Source organism: Stomoxys calcitrans, chromosome 2, assembly GCF_963082655.1.
Source record: "Stomoxys calcitrans chromosome 2, idStoCalc2.1, whole genome shotgun sequence".
NCBI classification, from domain to species: Eukaryota; Metazoa; Arthropoda; class Insecta; order Diptera; family Muscidae; genus Stomoxys; species Stomoxys calcitrans.
Genome location: NC_081553.1, coordinates 219,980,660 through 219,995,811, shown reverse-complemented (window position 1 = coordinate 219,995,811; position 15,152 = coordinate 219,980,660). Strand labels below are relative to the sequence as shown.

Here is a 15,152-nt window from a genome sequence, read left to right as displayed (position 1 = left end):
GCTGCTTCAAAACTTAACGGTATATGATATTCGTTATCAATTACTACCTAAACCGTAACATGTTATCATTCAAATGTGTTTTGTTGCACTTCGAGTTTAGATTAAATATTAATTGGGACCATGTATTATTTGTTTTTAAAAAGAATTTAAATGCAAACACTCAAATATTATGCTTGGCTAGAATATGTGTTACTGTTATCTCCCTTCTGCACTTTTTTCTTTAATTGTTTAATAATTGATTTCTTGAAAACATGCAATAGAAAATTTAATAATAATTCTAGCTGGCCATGTTGACTTTCATAATTAGGTGAAGTTCTTTGGCACACATCACGTACTGAAATGAATGCCTATCAAGCGTTAAGTAGTCAATAGTCACGCAATAAGTGTCATAGAAACAGTAGGTTTTAATTGGTATGGGAGAATCTGGGCAATTTTTAGCCAAACTGAAGAAGAAATCGAATTTAACAACTTCAGTTCGAACGGTCTAAATCTTTGGATAATTTCTGTTGGATTTGGAACGAAAACTCATTCAGTTCATAAAAGAAAAATTTTCTGGTTTTCTATAGGCAATGAATATGTAAGCTATGAATATTAGCACGAAATTTGCAAAATGTAATCGAACAAAAAATTCGAAATTACTGTGAAATTGGATAAGATTTTGCAACCAAACGCATTCAGATTTTTCCAACGTTCAAATTATTTCAATTGATTCTATGGGTAACTCATAACCATAAAGTAAGTTCACTCGGAAGCCATTTTTGGACCATTGTGATACCCTAGCGGGAAAAGAAGTGTAGGTGAGAATGTAAAAAGAAGGTGTGCGTCCCTAGATCTGGTTTATAAAGGGTCGCTCCAAGCCAACCTGAGTGTGTACTTTGTGGGGCGCCAACCAGTGGTCATGTATGTCCTGATTTCTTCTCGTCCCATTTCGTAACCATCTCGTCTTGAGTATGTAATTGAGGAGACCTCAAACAGTTCACCCAAATCGGACAAAAACTGTCCTCTCAAGAAGACCCGGTCATGAACAAGTGCTTGATTGTCCCATCTTCATCAAGAGAGCTTCTGCAGTAATCAGTGTGCGGGATTCCAATGTACGGCGTGAGCAAATTTGATTTTTTAGTCGTAAAAATTGTTTAAGTTGTGAAAAAGGTGGTTAAAACATGATTTGTGAAAATAATTTAATTTTGGGGTTGGCTTCATTCGACTGACAACAAAAACGGCTGATTTCAATATGTTTATGTTAGAAGGAATAGAGCACGCTCTAAACCAAAAAATTGCATGAGCTTTTTTTTAAAAAAGCAATTCTCATATGTTAATTTCATTTTTATCAAACAGCTCTACATGTGCTTAATTTGACATGTCATAAGATTCTTCAAAAAGAAAGAAGCAAAATAAAACCTCAGATTTCTATTCGTTGCAACTCATAGACATAACAAAAAATTATAAATTAACAAAAAAAAAGTTAACAGCAAGGCGTAAACATGATTTGTAAATATAATTTGTAATTCAAAAGCAAAAAAGGTTACAAAATTGGTTTAATTGTGGCTTAATCATATTTTTTCTTCATTGGCAACACCTTCTGTGCCCAATGACAATAATCCTGTTGCTGAAATTTTCTCGTTTATTTCTATTCGCAGCAGCTGGCAGTTTTGCAAAGAGTCGGATCGGTCATCATCAGCTCTCTTCACTGTCCGTCCGGGATGGAAAAGTCAGTACTTTAGTACTTTTTTCAGTACTTTTACCACCCGAAGAGTACCGTCGTACCACCGCGACCGATTTAGTACCGTTTAATGCACTAAGAAGTTTTTGTTAAGTATTCGGATGTTTTCAAGCTTTTATTTTTTTAACTAACAAATTGTTCTTAATTTAGGAAACCCATGGGTATTCGCTTGTTAGTCGATCAAATCATGTACGCCCGAATTTGTTGACCTGCCGTATGCATGTTAATGGGGCAATAGCAGTTCTTATTTAATTAAAAAATAATCCTTATGCACAAGTCGCCTTATACGACTTATTGAGCCTCTAGAAGGCTTTGGGAGAGGGGAGGGCCCCTGCCACGTGACACCCAATTTTTATATCAGAATCCCATTCTACTCTTGAATTTCTTTCATTTAAGTTTCATATTGTACCAATTGATCTATATGTCGGTTTGTAGGGTTTTAGGTTGGGGCGTTCCACTAGATACATGACTCAAAATTTAAATATCTGATTTCCGTTTTTGGATTACTACTCGTATCAATGTACAAGCAAAAATTTGAATAATCGGTAAAGCAATATTTTTCCTGAGAGAAATTTTTGATTTCTGATTTTTTTATTATATTTTCCTGATTTTTTTATTATATTTTTTAAAAAAATATATATTTTTTTAAATTCAAAACAAAAAGTACTCTTTCCGTCCAAAAAGTACAGTTTTAATAAAAATTTTGCATTTTCCATCCCTGCTGTCTATATCTGCAACATTGATTAACGATAAAACGCAGAATCTATAAAATAAAATATCATAAAACAGAATTACATGATTTTTTTTTTGTGCAAACTCAAACTTACATGCACAAAATTTGGCATGGATTGTTTTGTTACTGATCTTAACATATCTGCGAGATTTCATCAAAATCGGATGTAGCACCCATACATTTTTATCGCCGGATTTGCACTTATATGGCCGTAGTAACAACAATTTTCAAACGATCTGTTTGAAAGTCGGTTCAGGTTTAGATATAGCTCTCATATACATATATATTTGTATATTGCCCGAATTTATAATTGTAGGATAGGTGTAGGGTATTATTTAGTCGGCTCCGCCCGTCTTTTGCCTTTCCTTACTGGTTTTGTATGGAGTTTGACAGTTGTTCACTTGATGAGCCAATTAGGGTGCCAACCCTTAGTAACAAACGTTTGCACCGTAGAGTCTATCAACTGATTCCTAGCAAACCAAACACTTAAACCGAAAATTAGTTCATTCATTGACGTTCTGCAAGAAGTATGCAATCCGCTTGGGTGACATACCTGGTTGCTTGATGTATTAAAGGAATTAACACAAAGTTTGAAAGTTTGGATGTTACATTCTTACATCACAAATGCCCCCTGAAATGTCGATAGCAGTTTGCAACGAGCAGCATACCTATTGTATTAACTTGCTCTAGGCATAAGGACTAACAAGACCTTTTACTAGTTTTAAGTGACAATTAAATGACCACAATAAATCAGCGATATCGTTGTGTCATGAACGCCTGCCTGTACACTACCCGGTAGTAGTTAGTCTTTCTCTCACCTTTCTCCTAAATCGTTGAGCCGTTTCGATTTCCAATTACAAATAACAAAAGGTAACAAGAAAGGAGACATGAAAATTGTAAACAATGTAACGTCATACGAATACCCATAAATTGACCAAAAAAAAAAAAAAAAAATACGACCACCAAGCAGATTAAGTTTTCTTAAGAAAATGAGAATGTTGAAATACTATTTTTTTCCTTAGAGAAGAAAGTACCGTTTCGTTTTTGCATGTGTCAATAAAGTACACAAGGTTGGTTATTTTTTTGTATGCTCTTGTATGACCATTACTATAAAAAAGATCCCCACACCTGCTTAATTTATAGCTTGGCTAACTCCTGGCGTAATGCCTCCCATAGTACTTCTTATGAAGAAAGGTGTACCCAAAAGTCCAGAGAGAATTGTTCAAATGAACTTCAAACGTATTGCCAAAAAGTAACGAGAGCTTTTTCCTAGCCATCCATGTACATAGAAAATAAGAAACTACTTTTACTACAGGTTTCATATTTCTAACAAGATTTGAAAAGCAAACTGAACGGAACTGAAATAGTTAAGACATGCAATAAATATATTGAACAAGGATAGGAGTTGGAATACTCAATACAATTTTTTTGGGACGAAGGTGGGCTGGTTATGTGCCAGAGTCTGCTCCTGCTTTTTGTTTGACCATTGATTTGGGTGAATATAGGTGACAATTATTTTTTAGTCCATGGCTGCTCTGTTTAGATGGCTTGATTCAAAGGTGTTTCGAATTGTATTAAGGTGTTGGCAGCCATCTAAAGCCATAACATTTGCCATTTGACTGCTTCGAAAAAAAATCCTTTCAACACCAATGCCAAAGAAATGATAACAAATTTCAACATTCACATGTGCAACGTTTTCAATTTTTACCCTTTTGCATATGTTCAAACATTTTGCGAGCGAGTATGTAAATAAAAACGTTTGACATGCAAACTTTTTACATTTTTGTCTAAAAAAAAGGCCAAAGGAAAAAGAAAACTTAAATCACTTCCTTTTTTTATCGCCATTTCAAAAAGCTAAATTTGGGTAAAACGATTAAAAATGTGTAAATAATTCAATAAAATCAGGTTTACACTGAAAATTTTATAACTTGGATTTAAATAATTCCAAAAACAAATCTGGTCCGTTTACACTTTGTTTTTGGGGATATAAGTGACATGCACAAGCATACTTGCGTATAAATAAATGTGCATATCACACACATTCATACATAGCTCTTGAAAACCGTTGCATATTTTGGTACTTTTATCGAATATTATTTTATCGAAAATCGGGTTTATTTGGGATTTAAAAATAAATTCTGCAAAAATGGGATTTATTTTGGCATGGTTAAACCTGCAAAAAAACACACGATTTAGGACTTAAATCACGAACAGACCATAAATTCGGATTAAGTGGGCATGTAAATGTCCTTTAAGCATTTGAAATGATTATTATTTCCTGGGCAAAAAAATAATTCGTTTAACATAAGGAAATTTGCGCCAAGTAAACTAATTTTCTGAAAAACGTTGAACTTTCCTTGTTTGTTTCTCTTTCGAGACGAGCTCAATGGTTTTACAACAAAAGGAAGGTCCTTTTACCGCAGACGAAACAGCTAAAGTTAGTTAATTTCAATAATACTACGTTTATGGCTAACGTTTGATTTGTTGAAGCGAAACCTTAAACGGTTGCAATAAAAGCAAATCTTAGAGAAAAAAGTATTTGGTTTGTCGTAAAAATTTTCCAAACGTTTTATTTTTTGCGTGTAAAAACTCGTAAAGTGTATATATTCTTGATCACCATAACATTCTTAGACGATTGAGCAATGAACGTCCGGCGGTCAAAATGCAAGCCAACATTATAATTAATGTACTCGTAGATTGGTTTATGTTTTGATATAGCTGCCGTTAAAACCGATCTCCCAATTTGACCTCTTGAGCCTCTGTAGGGTGCATTTGTTATTATTGTAGATTTGGCTAACATTTAGCACGCGGTGTTTTGTTAAGACTTTTAACAGACGTTTCAAATTGGCCTATAACCTGATGTAGCTCTTGTGTAAATCGATTTCTCTATTAGACCTTCTGAGCCGCCAGAAAATTTTAACTTAGTAGTTTGTTAAGACTGACACAGCTGTTTTGTCATCACCAGTGTTGCCCTTTTATTGTTGCTAGTCATAAAAAAAAGTACGAAAATACTTGTGTCATTGGAAACACTGCAGGGCATACTGATGATGTTATCAAAAAAAAAAAAATACAGTTATTTAAACGAATTGTAAAGAAACAACTGCTTTTATTCGGTTAACTGTATCATTGGGTCAATTAAAAAGAATGTCCTTGAATCTAAAAATAAATAAAACGATTCTAGTGGCTAACAAAGATTTTAAAGTGATCCTTCACACAAACAAAATTCAAATATTGCCACAAAAAGTTCAGCAGGGAATTTTTTCATATCAATGACTTCTGTTTAATTTAAACTGTATCTCATTGACTTACCCTTATTGACGCAGTGATAATTATTCGTGGGAGAAAATTTACTATTTTGCATGATCTAACATTTATGCTGTATTTTTTTTTGTTTCAAGCATCGATTAGCAAATTAGCACATCATTTACCAATTTTGTACTGACTCCCAATGCGAACATGTAACGTGAAATGCATTGGTAAAAGGCGATATAAAAAGCAAAAGTAAATGGGATTTTATGCAGCATCATTTGGGATTACAAGTTACGAAAGTGCAAGAAATGAAAGGAACCCATTAAGACGATTATATGACAAAATTAAATTTCTTGATTTTTGTACATATTTTATAAAAAAAGTTGTCATTTGTTATCGGTTAAAGAATAAAATTGTGGTGAATTTATGATTATCGATAAATGGCAAAATCGGTGAAAAGTGGAGTATCGCTGTTATTATATACAGTCAGCCGGCAATAGGACGCCTACATCTTAAGGTTTGTTCACACTAAACCCACAAATAGTTATGTTTGGCGTCCAGCTTTTTCCAAAACAAGTAGCTAGATCAGAATTTGTTAAAAATTGTTCCATTCCTGCCACAAAAGCATCCCAACTTGTCAAGATATTGTATACCAGCCAGTAATTTGGCTTCTCATTTTAATTTATACCTACTATTCCATGAAGGTGGTTGTTTAACTTACTCATCGTATGGGTATAATGTATTCCATTTATTTGGTATTAACTTACCTAAAAAGATAGAAAAAGAACAATTAAAATTTGCATAAAATATTGTTAACAAAAATGCAGTTTAAAAACCAGGGATGTCTTTGTAACAATCCACAGCTAGATTTGTCATATATTTTTTTGAATTATTGATATTCTCAAATGAAACCCATTTGTCATGTGTTTGGTAAGTATTTAATTCCTTAGACTACCTACTGTAAATTATTCTCATCGTACAATTCATTTAACATAATTCCCAACAAAGCCTAGCAGAAAAATAAATGAATGAAGATGAAAATACAGCAATCCCCTCCCCCAACTGCAACAACTAAATAATTCCTCTCGCTCACATGTAATATGTATGTACATATATTGCTTGCTACCATTTGTTCATTTGCTTGTGCAAATTGTCTTAAATCTGAAGCCATTTCCATGTAGTGTTGGTGTTTTGTCTTTAGGAAATTGGAGCAAACAACGATTACCGTAATACGGAAAACACAATAATACAGTACTACACTCTGCACTCCACATTAATGCATGTTATGATGTGGGGTACTTATGAGTCGCGCCTCAAGTGACTGTCGTGCTGTGGAAGATACATTTTCTCATGCATTCATATTAAAAATTAATAAAAAAAGAAAGAAAGAAATTTAAAATCAATAAAAAAATTAAAAAAAAAGAAAAAAAAAATATTTTATATAAAAAAAGATTAAAAAATAATATAAAATATTAAAAAAGGAATAAAAAATAATATAAGATATAAAAAAAAAAAAAAAAATTATTAAAGAAAAAAATGACAAATTAAAAAACAAAAAAAAAATAAAATAAATAATAATAAATAAAACAATAACAAATAAAAAAAAAAAACAATAAAAAAATAAAATAACAATAAAAAATAAAATAAAAATAAATTAAAAAAAGAAAAAAGAAAAAAAAAATTAAAAAAAAAAAAACAAAATAAGAAATATTAAAAAAAAATTAGAAAAGGTGTTACGAATGGAATGACTATATTAGTAAAAAACAAAGTTTAAAAATATTAAAAAAAAAATAAAAAATTAAATAATTTAAAAAAAAAATTATATATCAAAAAATAAAAAAAAATATTTGAAAAAAAATTAAATAAAAAATATTTAAAAAAAAATAAAAAATTTAAAAAAAAATTAAAAAAAAAAATAAAAAATATTTAAAAATTTAAAAAATATTAAAAAAAATTAAAAAATATTTAAAAATTTAAAAAATATTTAAAAATTTAAAAAATATAAAAAAAAATAAAAAATATTTAAAAAATATCTAAAAAAATATTTAAAAAAAAAAAATTATTTAAAAAAAAAATTAAAAAAAAAAATTAAAAAAAAAAATTAAAAAAAAAAAAATTAAACAAAAAAATTAAAAAAAAAATTAAAAAAAAAAAATTAAAAAAAAATTAAAAAAAAAAATTAAAAAAAAAATTTAAAAAAAAAATTAAAAAAAAAATTAAAAAAAAAAATTAAAAAAAAAAAATTAAAAAAAAAATTAAAAAAAAATTAAAAAAAAAATTAAAAAAGAACTTATTTATAAAAAATATTTAAAAAAAAATATTTTAAAAAAATATTTAAAAAAAAAATATTTAAAAAAAAAATATTTAAAAAAAAAATATTTAAAAAAAAAATATTTAAAAAAAAAATATTTAAAAAAAAAATATTTAAAAAAAAAATATTTAAAAAAAAAATATTTAAAAAAAAAATATTTAAAAAAAAAATATTTAAGAAAAAAATAATATAATAAAATAGTAAAAAAAAAAATATAAAAAAATAAAAAAAAAATATAAAAAAAATATTTTAAAAAAAAATTGTTAAAAAAAACAAAACAGAAAAACACATATTAAAAAATATAAAACAATTAAATAAAATATAAAAAATAAAAAATCAATACAAAAATGATAAGAAAAAAAAAACATTTAAAAAGTAAATTTTTTTTAAATTTTTGTTTTTAATTTTTATATTCACATATGACGATGAACGCGTGGTTCCTACGGGGTTTCTAACGGAGTCAATATTTCTCTCCACCCTTAAAAAAATAAAACAAACAAAAATCAGCTCGTAGCTCCATCATCTCTATAAGTCATCTAATATTACTCGATTACAGCTCTGAATAATAATCCAGCAAAGCTTCTACTTCCAATGCAACATTAAATATTATGCCTTTTTTTTGTATATATCTACCCATTCGGCGTTAATAGATTAAAGTCAACATATAAATGCTATAATATCAGTTTTATACATTTAGCCACCCACTGTGCTGCTGCTGCAACTACTGCAACCAAACAATGTTAAAAGTTTTATTTGCCTTAGCAGTGTTATACATTTTCTAATTCACCTCACTTAAGGTACATGTTCATTACTTTAATGCTATAAGGCAGGTGATGCATACACACCATAAAACAAATAAAGCTGTCGAAAGTTTCATCTTGGGAATTCCTATTCTGGCTTCTTAAAATAGAAATAAAAAAACAACATTTCAAAAATAAAATAAAACAGAACATACTTCAATGGGTAAGCGGCGTAGAGCTTTCTGTAGAAAATAAGAATGAATTATTTCTTTTTAAAAGGAATGTTAGCAACCAGTAGTTGGGTCTTAAAATGACAGTCGGGTGAAGGAATGTCGGTTGGATTTGTTCGGCATAATGTGGCACAACGAAACAAAATTTTTGCAAAAAAAAAAACTAATTATATACTCCACTAAGTTTTAGATTTTCTTTCGGTTTTTTCTTGCTTTGAAGAAAGATAATATAAGAAAATCAAGCTAAGCTTGGATTTTCCGCACTATTAAGAAAGTGAGTGAATAGAAATGTAATACTTGCCAGTCAGTTGAGTTCTTTGTGCACTTAATAATAATTTCAAATTTGAAAGTTTTTGCTGAAACTTAATTTTTTATTATCTTTGGTGGTAATTGGAAAAGAAATGCCAATTAGTGAACTTGAGAAAAATATAAGAAATTACTAAAACAAAAATAGTTAAAAATGTTGGGGAATTTAAAAAAAAAAACATCCGATTGCCATTATTTTTAGAATAAAATTTACGTTTGAAGTTTGTTTCACCATTGTTGGAAAGTGTCATTTAAATAAAGGGGCCAATGATAATGACAAAAAATAAATCATAATATTTATGGCACTGTAATTTCATGACTTTTATTTTACCTCATCTTTTGAGGGTGAAAACTTTAAGTGAATTAAACTTATAATTACTACAGAGGACAATGCAATTTTTATTTTTCTGCTATGGCAGCAAAAGCCTTTTCGTGTTGAGTTAATTAGTTATTGTGTTTTGTAAAATGTCATTTGTAATGCCATATCTTACACGAACATAATAATAAAGGTCACTGACTGTTCTTGTGCCTTAAAATTAGTGATAAACAATTCAATGGAAATGCTAAATGTTGATTTTAAAAAAATAATAAATTTTATAAGAAAAAATTTTATAAAGTTGAATTATAAAAAAATGTACTTGAAATTTGTTTTTTAAAGTACGTTTACATTGCTCACTTAATCCGGATTTATGGCCTTTTCGAGATTTGAGTGCTAAATCTTGTTTTTTTGCAGGTTTTACCATATAAAATTAATCCCATTTTGCAGGATTTATTTTTAAATCCCATATAAACCGATTTTCGATAAAATAATAATCGATAAAGGTACCAAAATATGCAACCGTTTTCAAGAATTGTGTAGGGTTGTGTGGGATATGCACATTCATGAATACGCATCTACGCTTGTGTATGTCACTCAAATCCTCAAAAACGCAGTGTAAACGGATAAGATTTTTTTGGATTTCGTTAAATCCAGATCATAAATTTTTTTTTGTTAATTTGTGATCAAAACTCTATTTTTTGAGATTAGTTTTTGTCCAAAATTTTGTCAAATCTCACGCTCATGGGAAAATCTCGACAAAACTAGATTTTCATAGAAAATTTCCTTAAAAATTGTAGTTTATCGAAAATTTGATGATATAAGTTGGGTCAAAAATTTCATTAATCCGAATGTACCGTAAGCATGCATTTTAATTATACCCTTAAAAATTTTTAATTTTAATAATTTTTGGCTAATAAAGTACATATGTGCTATAATTAATCATTTTTATATGCAAATAACATTATTTCATGTTGCATGGAGCTGTTAAAACATACATTTTAATTTGTAGTAAAACATAAACAATTATTTGTAGCAAGAAAAAATTCACCCAAATGCCTATTATGTCACACTGCTACGCAAAGAACATTTCATTTGAATTGCTTACCTGCAAGCGGTAACTGTACCGGTAACGGAAATTTCGTTTAAGATATGTCAATGCATTTCTTATGGTAACGAAAATTTAGCCAGTGGTGCATACTACTCTTATACCTAAAGACAGACGGAAACGCATAAAGAGAGCATGCACATATATCCACTATGCGTATGGCAATTATTGTAGAACATTATATGGGGTATTCACACAATGAAAATTAACTAGCACGTGTAATAGTAAGTAGATGACTAAATGCTATAGGCTAATTGACTCTCCCTTAAAATAGTTTTTTTTATTGTTTATTACCTTTTCCGCATAATTTAAACCTTAACAAGTGTTTTTTTTATGAAATTAAAGCGAGTGAAAGTTTTTTCCCAACATTTAATGAACATTTTTCCCCAAAAAAATTACCAATTTGGACAATAGCAAACTGAACGGAAATGTTAAATAGCATGACGTTTAGCGTTATATGGGATATTGGATTTCTGTTAAAATAAAAAAAAGCGGCAAAAACGAAATGAAATGAAACGTAGAGGAAAATCCCTCAAAAAAAAAAAAAAAAACAAAACAAAAAAGACATTCAATAAAAATGTGAAAAATCACAAATGCATAAACCTTAATTATTCTTTAGTTTTATTTGGTATATAAAAAACATAAGTTGACAAAGCGGTGGATGTTAAATCTTTCTAAAGCAACAACAACAATAAAACAATCAACATTTATTGATAGACAGTTGGGCAGAGACTTACTAGCGCCAAAGAGAAAACACTGTGACTAACAGTGTAAAACAGTGAATGAACGGTAAAACCCGACCCTGCCAATCGACCATTACCAACACGACCGCCATCAAACATCATCGTCATGAAACACATCATCATTGTTATAAACCTATCTTGACAGCACCACTGTACTGAGTACTGAAAGAGGCAAGCCGGCAAACACAAAACCAACAAAAGTCACAGTCAATAATACATATTTTTTGGTTAAATGAAAAAGAAAAAATACTAAAACTTTGAATAGCGTTAAATTACAATTCTAATCAAAAAAGACTTTTATGACACAAAAAGATCAACAATTGTTGCTAGTTGTTGGCTAGTAGGTATAGTGTATTTGTTAAAGCTGAAAAACTGCTGATTAAAAAACAACCAAAAATAAAACAATAACAAAAAACAAAAACCGTGACCCAGCTATGAATGTCACCATAACTGTTTGCCTGTTGTTTTGGGTCTGTTTGGATCATGGGTGAATTTTTTCTATATTTTTCTTTCAAAAATCACGCAAGGAAGGTAGTAAGGGTGACTGGCTAAAAGCAACTAAAATGCTGTCCCCTGTTGCATTGTTGGTTCTTTTGCTGCAATGGTGCTTTGTAATCGAACCCCTCAAAAAAAAAATGCACCAAAAACAGTTTTTAATGATGGATAAAGAAAGAGGTGCGGATAGACTAGTAGTGTAAACCATAACCATGAAGAAAAAAACACAAAAAAATGATATCTAGACTCTTCCTGCTTGTGTTTCCAGCAACAGGTGCAGCAGCATTTTTTGGAGTATTTTTTTCCACTCAAATCAATACCAAACACACAAAGCGATTAACAATAACACACACACACAATAGCATTCATATGCAGCCACAAATGTCTATGTTGCATTCAACATTTTCCTTTTGTTGTTGGGCTAAAAACCGTTTAGCCGCTTTAAACGTACACCCTACTGTTAATGTTGGAAAATTAGTTAAATTTATGGATAAAAGGGATTATCAGAAAAAGTTTAATAAATTTCTATTTGTCTTAAGATAAAACAAATTTGAAACCCAGATGGAGATAGAATTTTTATTGCAAACCCTTGAAGAGATAGAAATGTGGGAATTTAAATTTTTTTTACAAACAAAAACTTTTTTACACTATTTGTGGGACTGCGTTCCTCAGTGGGTCTTCTTTCGAAAAATTAGCTTGCATGTCACTAGAGGCACACCCACAGCCTCTAGTCCTACTGGAAAATGTAGGTAGTGTTCCAAGTCTTGGACGCTATTCTGTTCCCATGTTTGCTGAGATGTCTTAGTTGCCCGTTATACTGAATAAATTGACTATCTCGTGAGAGATCTGCTACAGTCAAGAGCGGATTTTGAGCAATTTATTTTTTGAGCTACTTGTCCGTTTGAGCAGATATTTATGCCCACCATGACATTAAGATATTAAATCTTAGTAATACCACCACAGGGATAATTGCGAGAATCTGTGCTTGTCATCAAGTCCTTCAAATAGCAGAGATATTATGGTTCCAATTAAGTCTTCTATATATCTTCTCTATAAGAAGAAAAAATATTCTCACAGTGTAAACCATTTTTGGAAAAGAATGGTTCCCACCCAGGATTCACTTATAGAATGTTAAGTCCCATGCGAGAACACAAAGTGGATAGATCCCATCAACATCATTAAGGATGTCAAATCTGCCCATTGAAAATGTCATCAAATTGGAGGAAAACGAAAACAAAGAATGAATGTAAAAAGGGAACAAGTTGACATCCCCAATGCCAAGTACTGCCAAAAATTAAATTAAAAATGTATATCGGTCGATCGCTTGGCTTATCCTTATTCAGTGAATCTCGGTTCCCACCATGGCTGAATAATAGAAAGTTGGCAGAAAACCAACAACATGAGCCGATAAAAAATGGTACAAATAGGAGAAAACGTAAACAAGAAATAAATGTAAACAAAGGGAGAATTGACATGCACTAAACAATAATTGAACCAGTAAGGAGCGGCAAAAGTTAGACGGTGCCGACTATATAATACCCTACACCTACCCTATAAATACAATGTGGAAATATATATAATTCTGCGATTGAAACTGCCACAGATATTTAAGAGGACAGAAAACTAATTGGCATCCTCAATGGCGAGTGCTGTCAAAAATACCAAACATAACGGCTTTTTATCCCCTTACCCCCTTAGCGAAGTTTCGCGCTTATTTTGTATGGAGAAAAATGCTTACTAAGCGGCTTAATTTATTTCCGTCCATTATCACCCATTCTTAATGACATTTGCTGCGTTTTATTTACCAGTCTAGCGGATTCGCTAGATTTTGGATTAAATAAAAAGCTCTTCCCGCTTAATGCTTTATATTTTAACTTTGGCAGCACTGACACTACATCCGAAAAAATGAAATATCAACAAAACAAGCAAAATAAGTCATTTTTAATTTAATTAAATGTTTCTTGGAGTTCACAAATGTAATTTTTTTTTAAATCCTAAGCAATTTTTTCGTTTCAGAAACTTTAATAAGTGAATAAATATGTTGCATTCTTCATTCTTAGTTTTGTCATTCAAAATGATTGATAAATGGCGATAAGATTAGCCGCTTAGCTAAACGGGGATAGCATTTTTCTCCATACAAACAAAGCCAGAAAATCCGCTTAATGGGTAAATGAAACACCCATATCATTGGTAAGGGTGTTAAATAGAAATCATATGGTGTCATCATTCAATCTGAATGGCAATAACTACAAGAGGAAGATCGCAACAGATCTGTTTTGTGAAATGCAAAAATAGCATCGAATTTTAATAAAATCCCAATGATAAGAAATACTTTTTTTTTGCTTTGTTGATATTTTATTTTTCGGATGAGTTTTGTTCTTGTTGCTGTCGTAGCCACATGCTTTCCGATGAGTGTTAATGTGAGTCAACGTTAGAATATAAAGCATTTAGCGGGAAGAGCGTTTTATATGTCCATAAGCTAGAGAATCCGACAGATTGGCAAATAAAACAGGCCAATTGTATGTCGGTTGATCGCTTTCAACAACCTTATTAAGTAAACCCTGACCAAGAGAAAAAAGGTATTTATCACAAAGTGTAAACAACCCTTAAGATAATAATAGGTAATGTCAGAAGGAGTTCAATCGTAGTTAAACAAGCAATCCATACAAAGAAGCCTACCTTAAGCAACGATTATAGCCACAATACAAAGAATGGAGGACTCACTAATAGAAGATTACGTCACTTGCCGAAAACAAAAAGTGGGAACGCTCCATGAATATTAAGGATGCCAAAATGCGCCGATTGGAAATGGCACAAATAGGAGAAAATTAGTTATTCAAAACAGCAAACATGTTTGCTAAAACAGTAGTTTTTGTCTGCTGAAAATGTGAAAGCAGACATTGCTGCTGTATTAGCAAACATTTTTGCTGTTTTGAATAACAAATTTGTTTGAGTGAATACAATATCTGACATTGAGAATGTTCTTTATTAACTGGCAGTAGTGACACCACAACTGAAATAATTAAATATCAACAAAACAAACAAAATAAGTAATTTTAATTTTAAGTAAATGTTTCTCCGAGTTCATAAATGTGATTTCATTAAAATCCTAAGCGATTTTGCCACTTCAGGGCGTTTAATCAGTCAACAAATATTTGGCGTTCTCCCTCTTTTAGTTTTGCCATTCAAATTGAATGATGA

The 15,152-nt window shown here is 30.4% G+C and overlaps 1 protein-coding gene and 2 long non-coding RNA genes across 13 annotated transcripts in view; 1 reads left to right on the top strand and 2 right to left on the bottom strand.

The window, feature by feature from the left end:
• Positions 1-15,152, bottom strand: part of LOC106091010 (microtubule-associated protein Jupiter) — a 248,431-nt gene that overhangs the window by 24,378 nt on the left and 208,901 nt on the right. For 7 of the 11 annotated variants that reach the window (XM_059363617.1, XM_059363621.1, XM_059363622.1 and 4 more), the window contains exon 2: positions 6,424-6,469. The exons of the other annotated variants lie outside the window; for them this stretch is intronic. In XM_059363617.1, the coding sequence (XP_059219600.1) occupies positions 6,424-6,469 (46 nt within the window). The remainder of the gene's footprint in view (positions 1-6,423; positions 6,470-15,152) is intronic. 11 annotated transcript variants of the gene reach the window in all.
• LOC131995254 (uncharacterized) lies at positions 1,409-2,317 on the top strand. Its single transcript, XR_009397321.1, has 3 exons — positions 1,409-1,521; positions 1,638-1,808; positions 1,871-2,317. It is a non-coding gene; the product is annotated as an uncharacterized LOC131995254 (long non-coding RNA).
• On the bottom strand, positions 2,340-3,732 carry LOC106091011 (uncharacterized). The gene is made up of 4 exons (XR_001221932.2): positions 3,582-3,732; positions 3,007-3,278; positions 2,548-2,938; positions 2,340-2,483 (listed from the first exon to the last, which is right to left on the bottom strand). It is a non-coding gene; the product is annotated as an uncharacterized LOC106091011 (long non-coding RNA).